At 41.0% G+C, this 23,613-nt stretch overlaps 1 protein-coding gene across 1 annotated transcript in view; it reads left to right on the forward strand.

Moving 5' to 3' along the window:
- Positions 1-2,923: 2,923 nt before the first annotated feature.
- The window catches only part of LOC136424182 (mucin-2-like), a 56,718-nt gene continuing 36,028 nt past the window's right edge, over positions 2,924-23,613 (forward strand). Inside the window, exons 1-12 of the mRNA XM_066412692.1 lie at positions 2,924-3,145; positions 7,751-7,856; positions 13,929-14,043; positions 14,592-15,282; positions 16,151-16,273; positions 17,712-17,883; positions 18,758-18,906; positions 19,576-19,668; positions 20,842-20,946; positions 21,778-21,870; positions 22,478-22,570; positions 22,965-23,060. Of these exons, the coding sequence (XP_066268789.1) occupies positions 3,073-3,145; positions 7,751-7,856; positions 13,929-14,043; positions 14,592-15,282; positions 16,151-16,273; positions 17,712-17,883; positions 18,758-18,906; positions 19,576-19,668; positions 20,842-20,946; positions 21,778-21,870; positions 22,478-22,570; positions 22,965-23,060 (1,909 nt within the window). The 5' untranslated portion in view covers positions 2,924-3,072. The remainder of the gene's footprint in view (positions 3,146-7,750; positions 7,857-13,928; positions 14,044-14,591; positions 15,283-16,150; positions 16,274-17,711; positions 17,884-18,757; positions 18,907-19,575; positions 19,669-20,841; positions 20,947-21,777; positions 21,871-22,477; positions 22,571-22,964; positions 23,061-23,613) is intronic.

Genomic DNA, 23,613 nt, shown 5'->3' on the forward strand with positions numbered 1-23,613 from the left:
TATAGAATGCTGGCACTGACGTGTACTTAGGATAGCCACAATTTAACAGTCTGCCAATCTTTTTCTACAAGAATTTGGATTTTTTCTTCAAAATCACAAGCCATCTCAGAAAAAAAGATACGGGCAGTTTACTGGAGGTATGAATACTAAATGAGGCGATAGATAAATTAGAAAGGCAGCTGTAAAAAGAACGGCGCGGTTTTGTTGTCTACTGTGTAGACTGTGCGTAAAATGAAAATAAACGAAAAAATTACGAAATGGATCAGCTAGTCTTACTATGTTTTCTGCACCCTTTTTATACATTCAAGATGTTTTCAAGGTAGTACCGCTTGTATCGTTCATGTTTACATGTGCGTGCGGAGTAAAGCGGATGTAAGCGCTGACATGTCCTCTGCATGGCTACAACCCCATAGAAAGAAGGTTGTTTTTCAACCGCTTGCAAAGATAACACCAAAATATATTTCATGGCTACAAACCTACAGCCGAAGGTCATTTCTCTACCACATTTGGGCTTACTCTTTGGGAATATCGAGCGGGCCAAATTGCATGAAAAATGGCAGGAATCCACTTGATGTTTTCCATACGAGATATAATAATTGCGGACATACGAAAAATATGTTACGATTTCAGAAAAGAAAAACCTCGTGAACATAGCCTTTAACATGTAGCAAACGTATTTGAATAACCGTCCGGATAATTTACGGTCTATCTTTACGATAGTTCTTTTTTAAATGAGATTTGAAGCAATGTAGGCAATGGGCGGATGTAACATCTCTTGATGACGTGTCGCTCAGAAACCAAAAACATACCGTCCCACATTATACCGGGGACCGTGTATTTTGCATTTGTCTCAGTGAACTGTAAAATAACCGAAAATATGGTGACCATTTTCTTTATTACATTCCTATCTTCCGCAATACAGGCACAAACAAGCCAAAGCGTTCTGTGTGAGACAAGGAGGTCGAAAAATGTGTCTTTTTACGGTTCTGTCTGTATAACGCCTATACATTGTATTACAGGCAGACACATTAATTTGACATGGGACGTTTTAGCCTGGATATTGTGTAGCAATTCTATTTTCAACATTTGAAAAAATCTTTTTTGCAACAAACCGTAGCGCTAAACCGACATTTTTTTAAACAATTTTGGGATATTGCAACGTAAAACAGGGAAAACCGGAGTTATCTGTCCAGATAAAATCAGTACAATCCCGTTGCGCCCTCAAGGTAACACATCGACAAATAGTTTGAAAATCAGATTTTCCTGGCCATTAGTACGGGTGTGCGGTAGATCTACGCAACACAGAATGGGAAAAAAAAACACCACAAGAAAACATGCCACACAGTACAAGCAAATGCTACTAGGATGTACGGTGAATACGCTCAAATGTACGTACCTGTGGTTTTACAAACCTGACGGCTAGAACAGCCTTGACCACCGCTAGTCTTAGAGGGCTGACTTTACTCATATTCTTCTCGCTGCCGTCGTAACCTTCTCTTTTTCTGAAGTCTCCTGGTGGATTCTTCATATTGAATTGTAAGTATAATACCAGAGTATATTGTCTGACGTGTCCTATCCAAATATTAGTAATGGTCGAAAACAACTCCCGGATCTTCGCAGAGATAGTAATCAAAGGGAGGAGTTAGGGAGGCTCAGTACTCGTATCAAAGCACGTACGCCTGCATGTTGCAATATCACTCTATTACTAGAGATACATCCAGGGATTCTAGAAATAAGAATGATTCGCTATTTCACTCGTGGAAAGTATGACCAATACGTCAAATTGTACGCACATTGAAACTCAAACAATATAACTGCATTCAATAGCAAGTGAAAGTTCTGTAATCATGGTAAGAAATGGGTTGTCCGCAGTATGATATGAAAACAAGGGAATGTTTTTGATATTTTTGAAGAAACAACAATAGGTATAACATAAACGTGTGTACCTATCTTCAATCGCTAGATATCATTATGATATACCCAGTACCTGTTACTAGTAATTACAAGTGTACGTATACGCGAGACGTATTTTGAGCACTGACATTGTTTACATAGGAGTAATGCCATTAATACAACATCTACATTAAGGAAACCGTTCGGTTTATGTACAACGCATAGGTTCTTGTTTTTACCCTACTGGCTGTTCATTGTGTTCTCTTAAGAGTCTTTAAGACGCAAGAACAATACTCAGCTAGGTTATTCCAGCATAGCTCGTACTGCCGACACACAGCTAGCTATCCTTCCAAGGTCCCCTAGCCACGCCCATACAGCGTCAGCAATATGTAATGGAAATATACCCGCACGTCAAAGAAGGGCTGAATCCGTATACACGTTCGGCCTCAATCAGATATATCTCTTGTTTCTAGGTGGTTGAGGAGGGAGGGGCAATTTTGAGCAATACTAAGTGGCGGGGGTGTGGATGCGTTTACAAGTATTACTACAGAAACTGTCCTTCGCCTTCGATAGTATATCTAGATCACGTGCAACAAGAAAGCAATATAAAGTCCAATGGTGTTCTTCACTTCATATTTTAGTAGGGAAAATGAAATACATCAGAATATCACATACGTACACAATACCAATACATGAGGGTATGACTGGAAGTCCCCACATATTAAATTTGCAACGGTCCTGTGACTACGTTTACCTCAGGTTACCATGACACTATACCGTATGCAATTATATTGTTTGATTTGCAGTGAACTCCAACTCGATAATACTTTTCATGAGTAAGACGTTGTCATTTCAGGAAAGGCCTGGATATTTTTCCTTACTCATCTTAGTACTTGAGTGCTTTTGAAACACGTATACTTACGTCCGTACATCTGTTGTGACGTCTCTGCTGACGCTCTCTGACTCCTCCCTTCGATGCCTATCTCTTCCTAGATCCGGGACATGTTTTCGACCAGAACCCAATACAGTTGGATAGGACACGTCGGACAATAGTGTTATTTCTATACCTTGATAGGACACGTCAGTAGATAAGATACTGAGATAATATTATTCTATAAAGAGAGCTACACCAGCGGGCTTCATCAGAAGAGAGGGGTACGACGAGAGAAGAAGAAGAAGATGGTCAAAGTCGGCCCTCTTAGCCTGGCGCTGGTCGCGGCGGTTCTAGCCGTGACTATTCTACCAACCACAGGTATGTACAAGTGTATTCGTACATCTTCATGGCTGCATCTTTTCCTGACATGTTTGCTTGTATTGGAATCTTTCCACCGTTCGGTGTTGCGTAGAACAACCGGACGCACCGGCTAGTAGACAGGAAAAACGTTTTACTAAGTTTTTGTCAATGTGTTCCCCTTAGAGTGCAACACGAAGGTGTTACCGGTGATTTTGTCCGGACAAAGTGCTCGAGTTTTCCTTCTTTCACGTTGAGATGCCCTAAAAACAAAAACTTGCATTCGCCTTGTTAGCGGCTCTGATTATTGGAAGAAAGACGTACAATATTGCCTTGTTTTGCTTCTACAGAATTTCTAGCATATACATATTCATTCCCAATTGGTTCTCAATGTAGTAGTATATGTGTGCGTTGTAAGGGCAGAACTGCAAAACAGCAAATGTTTCAACCCTGGTATCCCATGCAAAAGACATAACCACGTCCGTGCCTTCATTGTGGGTGCTAAAAGTGTGATAACGAACTTTTTGTACCGTCTTTTCGGTGAATTTTTCAGTTTGTTAAGACGAATGTAAAAAAGTCAGTACCTGTCGTAGTGGATGTGCGGTAGTGTTGGTGTGTCGTTGGTTTTTAAGCGCCACGTCAGCAAGAGATTTTCTACATCCGCCCACCACCACCTGGAGCACCGCTGCTTCAAATCGCACAAAAGCTATAAAAAAAGAGAGACCATGGAATATCTGGCTGTTTTTTTCATACTTTTGGTGCTAATATAATTTCCAATCGTTCCTTTTTTTGTATTTTTTTTTCTACATAATTTCATCACTTTATGGCTAATGGTCAAGGGGGAAGCATCGAGTAGCTTCCTGCTAGTATTCGACATAGCTTTTCACGCACGCGTCTTCATTTACAATGAATAAGCTAAAATGTGGAAGAAAAATAATTTGACTATACATTGTAATGTGTAGCCATGTAAAGGACACGTCAGCGTCAGCATTACATCCGCCCCACACTGCAATCATACGCACACGTTGGCGATACAAGCACCTCTACCGCAAACCGCATGGAATCTATGAGAGGAGTGTAAAATAAAGACCGGCTTCGTTCTTCCAAAACACTTCAATTCTACGCGCAGTGTATTCTCTGAATAATCGTGTGGATTTATTTCATCACTTTTCCGTTCGGCTGCTGACATCGGGTGCAGAAACAACCAGTGAATGTGGGGGCTCCCTCTCTATTGAAACTCTGTGCGGGTGAAAGTTTCAGCTATCTCACCAATATTGGTTGCAACGGAGATTTAACGAGATGTTTAAAAAAACAGCTTGACTTGGTGGTCTTACATGCGAGCGGCGGTTACAGAATTACTCTTCAAAATGGCACAACGCTCTTCCTACGACAACTCGCTTGCTGGTACCGTAATGTGGTCTTGTCGAATAGCCTCTAATACTTCTGGCCATCGCAAATCTGCAGCAGAAAATGTCGCGAACCACGTAGGAATCCCCAGCTGCCTTATCATCACGTACAACTCATTTGGAAAATGATTTGACTATATATTGTAAGCTGTAGCCATGTAAATGACACGTCAGCGTCAGCATTACATCCGCCCCACACTGCAAGCATACGCATACGTGTGCGATACAAGCGCCGCCACTGCAACCCGCCTCGAATCTATGAGAAGAGTGTAAAATAAAGACCGGCTTCGTTCTTCCAAAACACAATTTTACGCGCAGTGCCTTCTCTCAATAATCGTGTGGTTTTACCTCATCACCGCATTACCGTTCGGCTGCTGACATCGGGTGCCGAAGGTCTCCGTAGACCTCCTCGGGTGCCGACGTTACCCGAGGACCTTCATCATACGGCCGGGTGATGCAACCATTCGTTACCTGACATTGCATCGTTCTCAATTACATGCTGGGCGCATAACTGCGGAAAAAAACGTTGTTTTCCAAAAGATATTTCATTTCTCATTGAAACCGTCAATTGTTATATCTGATGGTAAAATATTTTTTTCATTTCCAAACGCCACGTCAGTCGCTACCATTTTTTTCTGGTTCAGCACAAGGATTATCTCTTTCCACGAAGAGTCAGATAAAATAGAAATGTTTCCTCGGTAAATACATCATACCTTTTTCATTCGCTTTATTTTCGTTAGAAACCTTATGATGTTGATAGGATATGCCCAAATTCTGCTAGAAATATATGCGTAGACTACAATTATGTGGCTCCTTCTACGTAAACGTCAGCGCTAACATTCTACATCCGTCTTACGCCCGCACGTATATATGCGGATCAAGGACAATATACAAGCGCCGCTACTTTGAATCGTACCAAACCACCAAAACTAAGATGCCAGCGTTCTCGCCTTTTTTCTGTTTTGTCTTTATGTTTTATTATAAAGATGCCTTTCACATATATTGCTTCTCCTTTTCCGAAATTTTTCTTTTAAGTTGTCAAAAGTTTTTCTGACGAGTCCTCCCTGTACCTGGATATGATAGCAGTGACTACTCTGTCTTTAGACTTCCAAACAAAAATTCAATTCTGCAAGATGGCTCTCTTAGCTTATCATTTTCGAAGAAAATTTCCAAATACTGCAAGAGAAAAAATTATCCAGATATACTTCTGCAGCTATCGTAAGTACACGTCAGCGCTCCCACTCTACATCCGTCTCATCAGCACGTACACATAGATCATAGCTGATAAGCAATCGATTTTCTGATGCAATTCTTGACTTCACTACGCCTTTAAGCATTCATAGATATAAGACATTGCTCCACATACATCCCTCGACAACAGGCATCACTTCTTTCCGGAAACCTTGTGATCAGCCTCGTATCCAAAGTGATACCAGATAATCTGATTCTTCGAGTACCGACCGCGAATGCCGAAGTTTCCCGAGGTCTTGCAGCACTCGGCTGGGTGATGAAATCGTTGTCCATCTGACATTGCATCATCCTCACCTACAGAGAATGTTGAAAATTACCACGTCCGTGCCTTCATTGTGGGTGCTAAAAGTGTGATAACGAACTTTTTGTACCGTCTTTTCTTTGAATTTTTCAGTTTGTTAAGAATCGTACCAAACCACCAAGACTAAGATGCCAGCGTTCTCGCCTTTTTTTTCTGTTTTGTCTTTATGTTTTATTATAAAGATGCCTTTCACATATATTGCTTCCCCTTTTCCGAAATTTTTCTTTTAAGTTGTCAAAAGTTTTTCTGACGAGTCCTCCCTGTACCTGGATATGATAGCAGTGACTACTCTGTCTTTAGACTTCCAAACAAAAATTCAATTCTGCAAGATGGCTCTCTTAGCTTATCATTTTCAAGGAAGATTTCCAAATACTGCCAGAAAAAGGATATCCAGATATACATCTGCAGCTATCCTAAGTACAAGTCAGCGCTCTGACTCTACATCCGCCTCAACAGCACGTACACAAATATATATAGATCATAAGCAATCGATTTTCTGATGCAACTCTTTACTTCACTACGCCTTTAAGCATTCATAGATATAAGACAGTGCTCCACACACATCCCTCGACAACAGGCATCACGTTTAAAGAGTTATTTCCGAAAACATTGTGATCAGCCTCGTATCCAAAGTGATACCAGATAATCTGCTTCGAGTAGCGACCGCGAATGCCGAAGTTTTCCGAGGTCTTGCATCACTCGGCTGGGTGATGCAACCGTTGTCTATCTGATCTTACATCATCCTCAACTACAGAGAACGTTTGAAATGGCGATTGAGCACTTAACTCGGCTAAATGTTTGCAATAATAAAGATTCTTTATTTTATGTTATCTGAATTTGTTTTCTTGCTTCTTGTTTGTTTCCACGATCCCTATCATATTCACGCGATGTTTTAAGCAAATTTTGTTCGAAAAACTGTTTTATACTCGTGGAATTTAGAAACTTAACATCATCCTCATCATATCGAGCGGCTTGCCCGGATAAGGTTGCTTTCTCCCTCCAGGCGTCACGGTCTGCCATTAGTTGCTATAGTTCTGACGATAGACTAAACTTCACAGGCAGGGCTCATTTGCGACAGTTAGATTAAACTTCTTCGACTGGCGTATCTACCTCGATTATTTTATTCGACATTATTTTTAAGATCAGCGCAAGATTTTTAACATCAATTCATTTGTCAGATCTTAAGTATGGGTTTCCAAGAGGCATATTTAAGTCACGTCTTTGCCAAAACCAATTGGAAAATAAAGTTGGCGATGCTATAAGCTGACAAACAAGTATCCAGATTCTGAAGCAAAGTGTAAAAGTAATTTTGATATCAGCGGCCGAAATTTCTTAACATGGCCCTAATATTTTTTGGTGATCATACTTGATGTTGCATTTATCTGAAGGTTTTTTTTGGTGGGTTATTAGAATATTGTTGCTATATAATGATACTGCTACCTAGTCCAATATCAATTTCACTGTTTTACTTAGAAAATAGCATGTGCAGAGCCAGAACACTTTCCTCTGCTGCTGTTCCCCCTTTAAGGCAGATACCTTCTTCTTTTAACGCCTACTTGTTTAGAATAAGACAGCAACATGTTTTATTTTCAATTGACCATTTTTAGTTGACCTAACTTTTCATCATTTCAATTTTTTCAGTTTCACTAATTTCTGTTTTTCTTCCAGTCAATGGCTGTGCCTTTCTGGCAACATGGAGCTGGGACAAGTTCGACGTAGAAAACATACCGAGGCCAAAACCGGTGGCAAAGAAGAGAGCCCTACCGGTGGCAAAGTAAGTCCACTTCATTGCTTTTAGCCGAAGTGAGCTTTGCTGTTTGCATTCATTAACATTTAAAATTCAGATTATAAATAAGCAATGTATGCCCAAATTGAATGTCAATATTGTTGGTAATGTGGATTCTAACCAGAATAGAATTAATTTCATGATTCATTTTAGGAAAAGGCTGTAGAAAATAGCAATAATTTTGGTTGTTATCGCATTCTAATACTTAGTATTTGAAAATTATATTCTTTGCAAAAATTGAATTAGCTATTGACTTAAAGTTTAAGCTACCTGTTTATTCTAACACTACATGTATCTTTGTTTTGTGGTTTGATTGAAAACGGTAGTAGAAATAATGAAGCTGTGTGTAATGGCTCGGTTTTATTTTGTTCAATTTCTTGTTGTTATTTTGTGCCTTAAATCAATAATGGCGCACTCACTTAGGCCTGTAGTCCTCTTTCCTTTGATGAGCCTATTAGGTAGGAGGCTAGAATGAAAGGAGTACGGAGAAAAGCTGCATGTATACCACCTGGCATTATGTGTGGGGTATAGACTCCTACCGCATTCAATTTAAACACCATTATCTTAACATTATGCGGGATTCCTTGTTTCGAACCGGCACGATAAAATAGGTTCTCACTATTACTGTGTATTAGCATTCAATTTCTTAGGATTTGCGTGACTTCAGACCAGTTTTTACTTTGTATTATCCCCTGTAATCTTCTCAACAACAGGGAACTTTAAGAACTCCCCCCGATTAATATTTTGGAAAGGGGTTTTGAATGTATTTGTATTTGTTTTTTGTTGCAATCCCCACCCCCACTTTTGAGATCTTTTGGAGGATAGCCAGTTGGCTGGTTGGTTGGTTGGTTGGTTGGTTGGATGGTTTACTTCTATAGCAACTCGCTTGCGGAGAAGCTAGTTATCATTAAGTTATCATTAATTTTGCGTGCAAAAATCATTAGATTTACCGTAGTCGGTTGACTATACATGTACTAGTATATTGAAATTTGTTCTGATATTTTATCTATCACATGCAATTAATGGGTTCTGGAAACACGAATTAAACCATGGGTCCTTAACAATGTTGCTTGTTTCTTTTAGGTTTGTTAACAGGAAGGGAACAATATTTGGATAAGTTTTCGTTCGTTCGTACGTTTAGCTCTTAGCAGGAAAGTGGTACAATTTGAATCCCTTTCCTTGCCTTTCTACAGACAGGGCGACTAAAAAGAGAACGCCTTGTTATACTACTTGATTCTTGGATCGTAGGTAGTGGTTAGCCCCAGACATTCATGGATGAAATATGCCCTTCCCAAGTTATCATTTCCAAATATGGCATGACGTATAGAGTATACAAATGCTACTTCCTACGGCGGAATTTATATTTAATTGTTGGAGGTTTTAAATCAAGATACTTGTTCCAGTTGTAGGTGTTTTAGAACTTACAAAGTACTTTAAAGGAATCACCGCCATTGAGTTTATTTTGTTGCCATTCAACCAATAGTGAGAAGGCCAATATCGACAAGCGAACAAACATGACCATAAGTGGATCATGGGTAATCAGGTGGAAATTCTCAGAAAACTCGGCAAGATGGCGGTTTCGAGTGACAGACAATAGCAACAGGATTCGCGAGGTATCGGTGGTCGTTTTGGCTCCTTCAGTAGTTAACATACTGTGAAACGTTATGTTCTGGCAGCCTTGTTATCATTCTTGTGCTCGACAAACCAAGTTTCGTAATCGCAGTGGTCAAAAGGAAGAGAATCTTCGTTGGGAGTTTTGGCTTGGCGCTATGGTAAGTTCAACCACTTGATTTGAACTTGCATGGAAGAACGCCAAACACCTCAATCTATGTTAACAGTTATCAGTGGTAAACCTACCTGCACCGCGACTTAGGAAACTTCTTCCAGCATCAAAGTAACGGCTGTATAGAACTGCATACTGGAGTTCGAAGTAAATGCCTTGTAATGTGACCTTTGACCGCCTTACGCTACTAGTATTTTATTACTCAGATGTCGTTAAAAGACGTCAGTCTGACCGTATACTGCACTAGTATCGGTGGTAGGGTTAGTGCAATTTGGATGACTGAATGGTGATCTTGTTGTAGTCACTAAAGTTTTGACAATCACTTTTAATGACTACCGTACTGGGACGGATCGGAAATTAGGGGGATCTGATGTTCTTCCCATGGTTTCCACTGTCGCCCTCACCAAAGATATCTCGTCCATCTTAAATTAAACAATGTCTATGGTGTTGATAATACTACAATCTTGAGAAGGGGTGAAATCAGAATAGAGTGCCTTTCAGGGAGGTCATTAAACCTCCAAGCATCAAGCCAAGAGAACCGGACATTATTTTGTTAGCTCAGTGAAGGAGGTCAATGACCTCCAATGGGGGTATCGTTACCCTCATAAAGAAGGTCAATTGTTTTCGGGAGTGAGTGCTTGTGTGTTGGCGAACTGCATAAGGCGAGAAGTCGTGGATGGATCTTAATGATATTTGCTTTGTTGATAGGGGCGGGTAAAGGGAAGAAAACTCTGGAGACCCCCCCCCCCCTCGCGTCTTTCTACTGTACTGCAGTGGAATGTCTGGTTTAGATATCTTGTGTTGTGGACATGCCGCGGCCGTGATTTTAAGTGCTACATAGCTCTTTGGACAGAGAAGAAGTAGTGTCCCCCCCCCCCCGCGGCTTTCGACAGAACTGCAGCTGATCTTTTAGTTTTTAAGTGCGATATATAGCTCTTGGGCCAGAGACTCTTGTAGGTCCCCCCCCCCCCTCGCGACTTTCGTCAGAACTGCAGCGGATGTTTAAGTTACATCCAGAAGTCGAATGATGCAAATCAGGGTCTCATCTACACGATTGATAAGGGAAAGCTATGATAGGTCTCCTTGCTTCAAGATGTGACTTTTATATTCCGAACAACTTGTTTGTTTGTTGATTTGTTTTATTTAGATCTCCATCAGTGTTCAATTTAACAATTAGCTTACTACCACCATAGACATAGGTGACATTTTGTCCTGTGTTTTAGCCCTGCCTCTTAATCCAGTCTTCACTTCTTCGCAGTTGGTTGATAGATTCAGATGTTTTGCAGTGTGTTATAAATTATTGTGCATCTGTACAAAAATGCTCCAATCAGAGCTTTGGTGTTGGGCTTCATGATCAGTAGTGTGAAACTACCTTTGTGAGACAGCCTGGTGTTGTTGTGATGTTAAGTGTGGGCAGTTCTAACTCTGTTGTATATACCCCCCGGTAGTTTGACTGGACATGTTTATGGAAAACACTGCACACTTTCTCTAGTAGTGAACATTCTATCTTTGAAAGATTGCCAGATAAGCCAAGAAAGAAAGCTAGTCACCAGAACTGATGAATATTGTTGAATTTGTTGCAAGTCTGGCTGCACGGTTTTACATAGTCCGCAGCTTTTCTGCTTTGTCGAAGAGAGGACAGCAGAACAGATATCTAGATGTGACAGATTGTGACTGTATGACAGTTTTTGTACAGCGGATGCTGTCAGGAAAGGCCTGACTGTTTCAAAATTGTATCTATTTTCTTGAATAATTATTTTTGGCTTGTCTTATTACCTGGATGTCTAACCTTCATCGAAGCACCAGAAAGGTAGTTGTCACATTTCCTTATTGATGCTGCATTGGTTGCCATTCTAGTCTTTATTCGGTATACATGTTGGCCCCGGGAGAGGAGCTGGTCAACAGTAAAGCACAATAGGTCTGCCTGCCTTACTTGTGTGATGTTTTCACCTCTCACATTCTGGCTTGTGTTTCATTTTGTGGTGGCTTATGAATATAGATTTAGTTTTTCCCACATTTAGATCCTGCATGTTCGTTTCCATCCATCCCCAACCTCGTGTAAGTTCAAACTGAAGAATGTTTTCGACCTCAGCAAGTGGCGTTGTTTCATCAGCATACAGGACTACAATAGTATTCTCAATTATAGTGGCAAGGTCATCTGTGTACAGGCAAAACAGTAATGGCCAAAGGCTGCTCCCCTGAGGAACTCTGCACTTGTTCTTTTAACATGATGTGAAATCCCCATATATAGACACTGCCCGTTCCCTGCTCTAAGGCAGCTATCTACCCAGCTATCTGCAAGGTCATCGAACCCATAGCATTTCAACTTAGCTAACAGGATGCCATGATGATCTATGTCGAAGGCTGCACTGAAATCCAACAGGACAGCTCCTACAATGCTATCCACTTCAGTCAGCCAATGGTCTGTCATAACCAATTCACTTGCTGTGGAAATGAATGATATTTCTTATATACGTGTTGACATCTGAGATGATGCCATTTAGCAGAAGGTAGCTTTGGATTAGCCTCCGTTGCAGTCCTTCCCACTAGTGATTTTTCAACTTATCGGGTCCAGGTTCTTTGGCTGTGGGGCCGTATCTGCTTGAGGTTCCGTATCTGCTTGAGGTTCCGTATCTGCTTGGGATCCCGTAACCGCTGTGAGCCTGTAATCTTGTAGCAGCGGTCACAGGCTCACAGCGGTTACGGGATCCCAAGCAGATACGGAACCTCAAGCAGATACGGCCCCACAGCCAAAGAACCTGGACCCAATAAGTGGAAAATCGCTAGTGGGAAGGACTGCAACGGAGGCTAGCTTTGGATCTGCTTCTGAGCAATTTTCTCTGATATCTTGATGATTACTGGAAATACATATAGGCTTATGGGTGGGACGTTTGTTCGGTTAAATGGAGTACCTTTTATTGTCCGAGGGATAACTTTAGCCCTTTTACATTGTGAAAGAAAGAGCCCTTGTCTTGTTTACTATGTGGTAAAGAGACATGACTATGTAGTCTTAACAGCGTTTGAGGAGAGTATCTATGTTATAATACCTTGCGGGTTTGGTCAGTGGAAGTGCCTTGATAAGAAAGAATCTCCCTCATCTGTACTCTCCTACTGTGACAGTTTGTAAAGAGAAGGAACAGTTCTTTGAGGACATGATATTCTCTTTAACTGATGCCAGTGCCAAAGTCTTTCTTGTATAAGGCCATTGACCGTGTTAATGAAATAATCATTAAAATGTACTCTGCAATGTCTCTGGGTTTGGTCCTTATCTGTCCATCATCTTCCAAGAATTTATGTGTTTTCCATCTCTTTTTACCCAAAATACCATTTATCATGTTCCAAAGCTTGTGTTAGTCGGGTGGAGAAGAAGATCAACTGATATTTTTCTATGCACACAAGGACCTTAGTTGCATAAACTCTGAAAATTATTCTTGTACAAAAAGTTACTCGAAAAGGTTAACATCATTTGACAGAGGTATGAGATCTTGGAACTCTAGCTGTTGTGGAGTCTTTGTTCAATAATTATGTATCCCTTTGTGTCTATAATTTGATATCTCTGTTCAATGATTTTCCTCTCTGTTCAATGATTTTCGTATTGTGTTGTATTGTATTGATTTAATTATATATTTTCTTGACCTTCTGTTCGTTATTTCGGATAATGCCAAGTTAAACCTCTGCCATCTTGCCATTTGCACAGTTTTCCCTACTTTCCTCTGATGTTTCATACGCCCAGGCGGATTGGATGCTTAAAGAGCAATACACGTGTACATACTTCCATACAGTGTTGTTTGAGGCTGTAATTCAGCCTACAAAAACTTTAGTACGTAGGGTGTGGCTTTATTTCTCGAGAATGTGCATCGGTATTTCTTAGGTGTGCCTTGTGTCAAAAACAGGACCCATGCTTTACACCCAAGGGGGCAGACCTCACTAAAGCTAGGATCACAATTTTCCTGGGTCCAGTGAGGAAAACCATGCTGTTACGCCACACGACCCCACACCAATGAATATGACAGCCTCTGTATGTAGCGTGCGTGCGTAGTCCAGGAGTTAGTGACCCTGCCTCTGGACCAAGAAGCCTTGCGTTTGAATCCTTGCTTTGCTGCTCATCCGACACGAACGCTATTGACAAGGTTTGCAGTCCTTTAGAACGGGGCGTTGAGCTGTGGTCATTATTCTTGTCAAAAATAACTATTATGGTGTGGGAGGATTTTAACTAACTAAAATGAGGTTGTTAAACTCTAGTTCCACCCTGTTTTTCTTTTTTTTCTTGTAATCAGGATTGAACTGGATGACATGGATACTAGGATACAAAGTTTGGACAAGCCACATGTTCGCAAGAAGCGGGCTCCACCTTTTCAACACCATGATGCCTTCGAAAACAGCATCAAACAAGTAACCAGTGTTTGTTTTTCTCTTAGTTACAAATCATAGACCAGTAGGTTGATATGCTATGCTGTTACTAGACATTACCTTAAGTTTTCAATACACTGTGATCTATTATTGTATGGTTTAAAATCATTGAAAACAGCGCGCGAGACAAACCTATAGAAAATGAGTAGAGTATAATCCGTTAAAGTAAGGAACACTTCAAGAAGAACGCTAGTGGTGTTGAACTGTGTTGTATTTTAGACTGACTTTCGTATAATGTTAGGTCATGAATCATAACTATGTAGACCAATCGAATTGCTCACATTGATGAGCTATTTTCCTTATGTTTAATATAGAATAGGGCAGCTATAAAAACGTAGCACTTTGGCTTCCCCCAAGATCTGCTTGAAACTTAACTGTTTGTACCAAGGTACACACTTCCTCCACCCCCGCAGACTCTGAGTTTATTCAGTCACATCACCATTCCATTTATCTTCATTTTATCCCAGAACCAACACATTCGATTGTCGATTACTAAGGGTTTGTGAGCAAGATGTTTGTATGTTTTATAGAAGGCAGCCCGCATCAAAACAGCATTTCACGACGACGTAAATCGAGATAGACGTGAGGCGATGGACAACATTCAAGAAGCACAGAAGCCCCTCCTGCCCAGGGCTGTGCATCGCGACCGTCGTAACTTCGAAGAACATGTTGTCGAGACCCGAAATTCGAACATAGAGCCAAAAGCTGTTCATCGCGATCGTCGTAATTACGAAAACGATGTCCGCCCAGATCCCGAGATCCAAATCTTATCAGAACACTTGCAGCGAGATCGCCGCACTGCTGAAGAAGAACGCATCCTACCCAAAGCTGCTGATCTCAGTCAGTCAAAGATCGAAGACTTGGACCGGCAACGTCGGGAAGAACCTCAGTCAGTGGAACCAAATGTACAACAGCAGTCTCACGACCAACGTATCCTGTCCGAATACGCGCACAGGAAGCGACGAGAACCAGTGGGAACATATGGGGAAACAGCAAAGCGTTCAGACCCCTGGCACCCAGAACGCAATGGACATTCAAACACCGGATACTCTGGCTATCTCGAGCGCAATCCACGTGCCTCAAACGATGCTTATCACCCCAACCAAGACAACATTTTTGAAGACAATGATGTCTTTGGCCTCCATAATTCAGGCTATAGATACCCCGTGTATGGCTATGCAAAGGACCGTGGAAAGAGAGATAATCATAATGTATTCTCAGGTTAGTGTGGCATATTGTATATTTCACATTTATATCATACCTGGTGGGCCGCGAAACTTTCGCATACGGGTGTTCCGCATCGTGTGAAGATTTTCCGTATCACACGAGGTTCTACTTTTATCACACGGGCTTTCATAGAATATTTAGGATGCTTTTCGAGTGCGCCGGTTGCGCCGATGTCGAAAATTCGAATGCCGGATTCGGAGGTTAGACTCAATGTTGTTACGATTTTTTATTCGAGGACACAAAACTCTCTCAACTTCAGGCGTATTTCGCATTAAAATGTGTGTGTGTTTTTTTCGGGTACGTGGGTATGACATAATAAATGAGATACAACACGGTGTATTCCGCATCGTCGGACCCAGCCCGCCCGCTGGACGCATCGGCCGACGGCTGAACGACCCGCGGTCGGGCCGGAACCTCGGGCGATACGGAGTACACCGTGTTGTATTCTATATATTCCATATCATGGGATTATGTACAGTGCATATTGGCAACTATGAGAATGAAAGAATTGTTTTTGTTACAAGGCCAGACTATCTTAGTATTAAAAAGCTTATTCCCAAAATCTGAAAATCCTGTAAATCCCATATCTGGTTTCAATTGACGATGGTCCACTTGAGACTGCAGAAGTTGTAGATCATAGGTATTAAGAGGACTTAAAACATAACACAACGTCTCAAAAACATTTTCATATCAAACCTCCATGGAGCGAGTAGCATTGCAACTGTATATACAATTTTATTGTGTATCAAAAGGAACCAAAATGGCGGGGCGGATCTAGATCTATATGATCAACATTGACACTTTAAGGATCAAGTTGATAGAATACATATGACTAGCTGTGCATTTTTATTGCATACATTAGGTGACAGTGTAAATGGTGGCAACGGAAACAATGGAAATGGTGGCAACGGAAACAATGGAAATGGTGGCAACGGAAACAGCGGCTCATATGATGGAGTAACCGGGCAAAACGCTCCAGGAAATCGTAGGTCAAACTTTTCGTGCAGTCAGGCCGCTCCAACTTAATTTGTTTGTTCTCGAAGTTTAAGAACAAAAAGAACTAGAAATGCAAAAGAGTCTCAAGGGAAAGACTGCAACAGTACACAGTTCCGTTGGGTGAATACAGACATATTCACAATTTTTGCAAAGTCTTGCAGGCATTTTACGTCAAATATCTGAGGACCTAGATTGGTTTAATGAAGAAGGTTTACCAGAGAAACCTACATCTGACTATACTCACTCTTTAGTGAAACTGTGTGCACTTTCAGGTGTGTACGGACTTTCCTTTAAGATTCTATTTCCGTGTCAGTCTTCCAGTTTAGCTTTCATGTTTCAAACATCACAGTGACAAACAAATCAAGTTGGTGTGGCCTAACATCATTAGGCATTTCTTACTTCAAGTAAGTGTTTTCTCATTCATTCATACAGCTTACTATACCATCGGAACTGATTACGAAACTGTTAGGAAGGATATGATTTGGATAAGAATAAAGACGTTCTCTTCCTGAATTTCCAACATTAAACAAATTTCATCAAAACTCTGTCGTAGAATTGTATGGAGATACAGTTAAAATAACGTGTATCGTGTATGTGGAACTTTTAGATTGAAAGGCAATTTGATACATAGCTGCGTCCTTTAAACGACGCAAAATAAAATAAGTTGTGTACATATTGCTTTTAAATCTTTTGTTTTTAAAGAAAATATACAGATACAGATAAACACAAATGCTTTTAAATCTTTAATCAAGTGATGACTAATCGAGTTTGGAAGAATTGTAAGACCCATGCACCACTGACATAGTTAACAACCAGAAATGTACAAGTATGCCTCCGGCTGCCTCGTACATTGTCAATTTCCCATAAATACATAATTAAGTAGCTTGCACTGTCCAGTGCTTAGCGAGTCTGCCTAAAGACCAAGAGGTTAGGAGTTCGAACCCCAGCTAGTGTCGTCCATCCGACATTCACGCTATTGTAAACAGTCCTTACTATGGGACTTTAAGCCATAGCCCGTTGTTCATCGTACTTGCCGAAAAGAGCTTGAGGAATTTTCCCGTTACGATGAACCTGTAAATGCTGGGATATTTGGAGTTTCTTTTAACACAACCAGGTAATCTCACCTGCTGAAGTTTCGGTGTCTCTCAGACACCTTCTTCAGAGCTTCTCATCGCTATAAGTAGCCGATGTAGGTGGCGCTTTTTGCGGCGAGAACGTAATCCCATAATCCCATACGTGGCTGAGCTTGTATCCCCCCTCATCTCGGTTCATCACTGGTGATGACTTCCTGATCCATACTACCTCCTTAATGCCTGTAAATGCTTTACATATAACGAAACAACTGCCATATCGTTTTCATTTTCTTTATTACAATAGCCATCTTGATAAATTGATTGTTGGTTGATGATTGATTGGTTCCTCTGCAGCGAAAATACAGTTATTCACATGTCAAGGTTCGTGGGCGAACCTGTTCTGTGATGAGGGCAAACTCAAACTCATCAATGCCATATATGGACGAGAGCGCACTGACCGGAACAATTGCGATTATGGCAACACTGATGTCTCCTCTGTAACCGACCATCCGACTGCATGCTACAGGTAATGCTTTGGTCCCATTTCCAATCCGGGGCCCGACCGGACAGCTTGTTGGAACAAAAAGTATAATATAAAAGACAACAAAAGCCACAAAACGTAATAGAAATCACTTCTTATCATTTAATGTGTACTTTCTTGATATGCATTTATTTTTGCTTTCGCAAACAGCCTGGCCGGTCCCGGGGGGGGGGGCGGGGGGGGGTTATTGCTAACCGAATATTGACCATATAGAGCACCGACGGTACAAGGCGCGAGGGTGGTAGGGGGTCCGTTGTCATTCTTCCCCCGGGAAAAATGTTGTAATCTTTACCCTCGGAATTGGTACTTCCTGAATGTTTAGGTATAATTTTCGCAGGAGGTCACACAGCTAACTTGGATAGCATCTCTAGTAGTTAAAATGAATACACAAGGTTTCAGCTTAAGGGACCCCCTACACACACACACACACACACACACACACACACACACACACACACACACACACACACACACACACACACAAACACACACACACACAAACACACACACACACACACAAACACACCTTCCGCGCCATTACAACCATCCTTGTTTAAAATGAGAGTGTAAATGTAAGGTCATACGATTTTCCCCTTTATTCAACTTACGTGTTAACAGGATTTAGCTAGAGGTCAGGATGATAACAAAGGTCTAGAAAAATCCCTACAAACGTTTCGTTGTCTTAAACCTTGCACATCAACCTTCCACTCAGACTGTATTTGGTATAACAGTTGAACTCAAGCTTTGCTTTACATTAAAATTCAAAAGTCTGACAAGCGACAAATTAAGATCGGTGCGACCGAAAACAAGGTATGCAGACATGATTTCTTCAACCCAATTTTTTTTCATTTTACTTCAGGCACGTGGAAAAACCGGTGAGGCACCGGTGTCACAACCAGCCAAGTTGTGACTTTCTCGTGAAGCCAGAAACCTTCGAGATTTATGACCCTTGTCCCGGAGTCACCCAATATCTGTTTGTGGAGTATAGATGCACGGGAGATCAGCCCGGTAGGATAAGTGACTGCAATACATTGCCATGCATTCTATCCTGCATTGATATACCAATTTTTAAGTTTTAAATTTTTAAGTTGATTTTACGCTGTTCGTAAAGATGGTGTAAAGATATGCTGTTCGCATACAGGGGAACATTATATTTAATGCATACTTAAGCGACATTAAATATTAAGTCAACATTTTTCAGTTGACTTTACGTTGTTCGTAAAGATAGTGTAAAGATGGACCTATAGTAGTTACATTTAATACGTCTTAAATGCAGCTTAAAGGTTACTTTTTCTTGTTCCAATGTTTAAGCTTCATTTACGAATCTCATTAAGCATGTCTAAATACCTGGTTTTATGCAGTGAATTTTCATTTGTCACATTGAAAGAGCAGACGGTACGAGCAAAAACTACGAAAAGTACTTTTGATTTGTTTTGCGGCGATATACTTCTGTTTTGTCGGCATAATCGGAACTTCTGCTATCCCTGTCGGAGTCTGTAACTTTTTTCTTCCCTCATGCTTTTATTGCATGAACGATAGTCAGAAATATTCAACTTACACTTGGTATCAGTGGATTGACTAAAAATTCAGGATATATGAATTGGAGATCATCCTAACACATTTCAGTCGCGATCTCTTTCCTGACATGAACATTACATTTCTGAATCGACATTACAGAAACGTGCCCTAACATGTGCAATAATCGTGGAGTCTGCATTGACAACGCCTGTGAATGCCCAAGAGGATGGTTAGGAGACAGCTGTGAAATTCGTAAGTATTTTTTTTCAAAACTTTATTCAGTAAATACCTTTACCTTTACCTAGTCCCATCCTCATGCCTGAGGGTCGGGGACCATGGTAGCCTCCAGTATCAGCCTCCTCCACTTTCTCCTGTCTCTGGCTCTGTGGGTGCACTCCGCTAGTGAGAGTCCTGTCCATTCACGGATGTCGTCCCCCCACCTCCTTCTTAGTCTCCCACGGCTCCTCCTACCATTGATCGTTCCTTGCAGTATGTGGGTGGTGATGTTGCCCACTCTTGTGACATGCCCAAAGTATTGAAGTTTCCGCATTTTTATGATGTTAAGCAGTGTTCTTCCCACTCCCAGCTCTTCTAACACAGAGTCGTTTGTGCGGTGTTCAGTCCAGCTGATACGCAGTATCTTCCTGTAGCATTTCATCTCCAGGGCTTGTATCTTGCGGATGTCTCTGGCATGTAACGTCCATGCCTCACAGCCGTAGGTTACCACAGGCCAGACAAGAGTCCTCAACACTTTCAGTTTAGTGGCTGTCATGAGGGCCCTGTCTTTCCAGATTACATCTAGGCTTCGGAAATACATAAATATAAATTATACAATGCGTTTATGACACGCTACATGTTAAGGAAAGGTGAATTATGTTATATAAATGCTTTATCTTCTTAAGGATGATTGTTATAGTTATATGTTGACATATTTGATTCGGTTTACTTGTAAAATATAGAAAATTGGGTTTGATGTCTTGTACAAATTCGTACGTATGATAATAATGAGGACAAACCAATTCCATTTCGTGGTTCTAGGATTTTCTGCACTGGAATATCAACAGGAAAACAATGCCTAGAAGAAAATATTGTTCCTCGATACAGTTTCAGAGAGTAAAATGTATAGTCAGGCTGAAGTTTTTCCTCCAATATGAACGTAGAAAAAAGCATATTAGTCCGAACCTGTTAGAATATCATTTAATGATTTTCTGTGTTTCCATTGAAGTAGAGCCTATGATCTTATATATTTCATTCTTGGGACGAACAATCAACTGAAGAAAACCTTGGCAGCCATTTATTCTGTATTTTTCAGTTCATTGAGAGACACATAAGGACGGTTTACATTGTTTTTGTGTGTAATACTTCAAATTATTCCTTAGTCACAGGTCTGTAATGAAATTAACGGAAATTTGTATGCTGCTGCAGCTGATTGCGAACCAGTCTGTCAGAACGGTGGACACTGTGTAGACCCGGAGAATTCCTGTGTCTGCGTCTCAGACTCCGGGTGGCACGGGGATCGTTGTGACAAGCGTAAGTTATCACGATTTGATGAACTTTATTTGCTCTCTGCCAGAAATTGGCTATTGCAATGTACAATGTACAACATAGAATAAAATGAATAGTCACAACTATAGGTCGAGTTCGAACCATCACCCTAACCCAGCATCTAGGTCGAGTTAGACCCCTAACTCTATCCCAACACCTAGGTCGAGCCCAAATCATTACTCTAAGCCAACACCTAGGTCGATTCCAAACCCTAATACAATACCTAGATCGAGTCCAAACCCTAATACAATAGGTCGAGTCCAAACTCTTATCCTAACCAGACACCTAGGTCGAGTCCGTACCCTTACCCTAACCCAATAACAAGGTGTAGTCCGAACCCTAACCCTAGCCGAACACCTATGTCGAGTCCGTACTCTTACTCTAACCCAACACTTAGGTTGAGTTCGAACCCTAACCCTAATCCAACACCTAGGTCGAGTCCAAACCCTTATACCCTAACCAAACGCCTAGGTGAGTCCAAACCCTTATACCCTAACCAAACACCTAGGTCCGTACCCTTACCCTAACCCAATAACTAGATCGCGAGTCCAAACCCCAACCAAACACCTAGGTCGAGTCTGTACCCTTACCCTAACCCAGTAACTAGGTCGAGTCCAAACCCTTACCCAAATAATTACAATTATGTTGGTCCGAGTTGACTGGTTTAAGTTCGTTATGGTCTGACTTAATCTGATTCAATCCTCAACCTATTGTACGACAAAACTGACTTAAGTGTGTATATATTCTTATGTTTCATGCACCCAAGTAGTATCAAAACTGATCTCTGTGGAATAATTAATATATCTTTTCTTTCAGCCATCTGTACACAACCATGTGTGAACGGAACTTGTATAGCACCAGAAACCTGCCGCTGTTTTCCTGGATATGAAGGAACAACTTGTAACATACGTAAGTCGTCAGTAGGTTAAGATTGGATATTGGAGATTCTTTTACACAACCAGGTAATCTCACCTGCTGACGTTTCTGTGCCTGTCAGACACCTTCTTCAGAGCTTCTGACGGGAGTACTGCTTCTCACCACTATAAGTAGCCGATGTAGGTGGCGCTTTTGCGGCGAGAACGTAATCCCAAACGTGGCTGAGCTTGTTCCCCCCCCCCCTCGTCTCGCTTCATCACTGGTAATTACTTCCTGATCCATACTGCCTCCTGCGTCTGTTGTCCTCTCTGTCTATTACTTTGGCCCCCTCCCAGTCAATGACGCAGTTGTTTCTAGCAATATGGTCCGTGACTGCAGAATTCTTCTCTTCTTGTTGTTCCTTATTTTCGGAAGTAGGTTAAGATTGTTATAGTTTGCAGGTTGATGAAACTTGTAATGAACATAACTATATATATATGGGGGGGTGAGAGTGTGTATCTATGAACTTTACTCAGAAAAAGAAATATTGACCTCTCCCATAGACATAGCGCGACATCTTGCAGTGGATAGGGTGCCATTATGGCAGAAGGCGGATCGTAAATGTGATTAATTCTATAACCCCTTCTAATGTCACTCACAGCTGTTTGCGACCCGTCTTGTATCCACGGGGAGTGCATTGCTCCCGATATCTGCAGATGTCCTGAAGGTTGGACGGGTGAACACTGTGAATTAGGTATGTGATGGTGATGATGTTTTTGTTTTTTTGTGTGTGTTTCTTTTACTGGCACGGTGAAGTTGATATGATATGTTATGATAGATATTTCCAACTAGTTCAGTTACGGTGATAAAGTTTTTTTATTGCTCATCATATTGCTCATCCTACACTAATGTAATTCCCTCTCTCATTTATTATTTGTTATTTTTGATTATTCATCGTTTATCTATTCTTTGTATTATTGATCTAAATTGAGTCACCTTGGTTGACCAAGCATTTAGTTAGTTATTTATTGTTATGTTGACCCCTTGACATGCCCTCATCTCGACCTGTAAGAAAAGCGGTCTGGATGGCCGATTATAGATTTTTTTGAGAATAGATAAAGGCACAAACAAAAAAATTTATGTTGCAGCTATTTGCGATGAGCCATGTCGAAATGGTGGTACGTGCACAGCTCCAAATTCCTGTACCTGCATCGGCAACTATGCTGGAAGATTCTGTGAAATACGTAAGAATTGATATTGTTTTGCTCTGTAAGCCCACTTCGCTATGTAGTAACATCGATGAATAACAGAGTGTAAGAAGACGATGAATGGATAACAAATCTTTCTTGATACGTCGAATGATATTTTGCAAGATTCAAAAGTACGAACTGTAAATAGGATAGTTCGTAAGTAATTTTTTGGTTGCTGAAATGTTATGTCCTGGTCTTTCGGTATGTTTGACTTATATCACCTTGGCGTTGTAATGTTTTTATTCGGACAAGGACAGGGTGGGGAGGGTAGGGGCCTGATTTCCGTGAAACATGGTCGGTTTTAAGGATATGAGTTTCTGATCCCAGTATTCTACTGAGATTCTCTGACATTCCCTTTTCTACATGTTCTTATCCCAGGGAGACAATAGCTTTATCGATTGTTGCTCAATGACGTTCATACTTGTACGTCATAATAACGCGCTTTTGGTGTATACGTAGCCCATTTACTAGTATCAGCATTGATACCACGTAAAAAGACATGGATACATTTGTATCATATTGTAAATGAGATCACAATACATGATAG

The sequence above is a fragment of the Branchiostoma lanceolatum genome, chromosome 18, assembly GCF_035083965.1.
Source record: "Branchiostoma lanceolatum isolate klBraLanc5 chromosome 18, klBraLanc5.hap2, whole genome shotgun sequence".
Classification (NCBI taxonomy): Eukaryota; Metazoa; Chordata; class Leptocardii; order Amphioxiformes; family Branchiostomatidae; genus Branchiostoma; species Branchiostoma lanceolatum.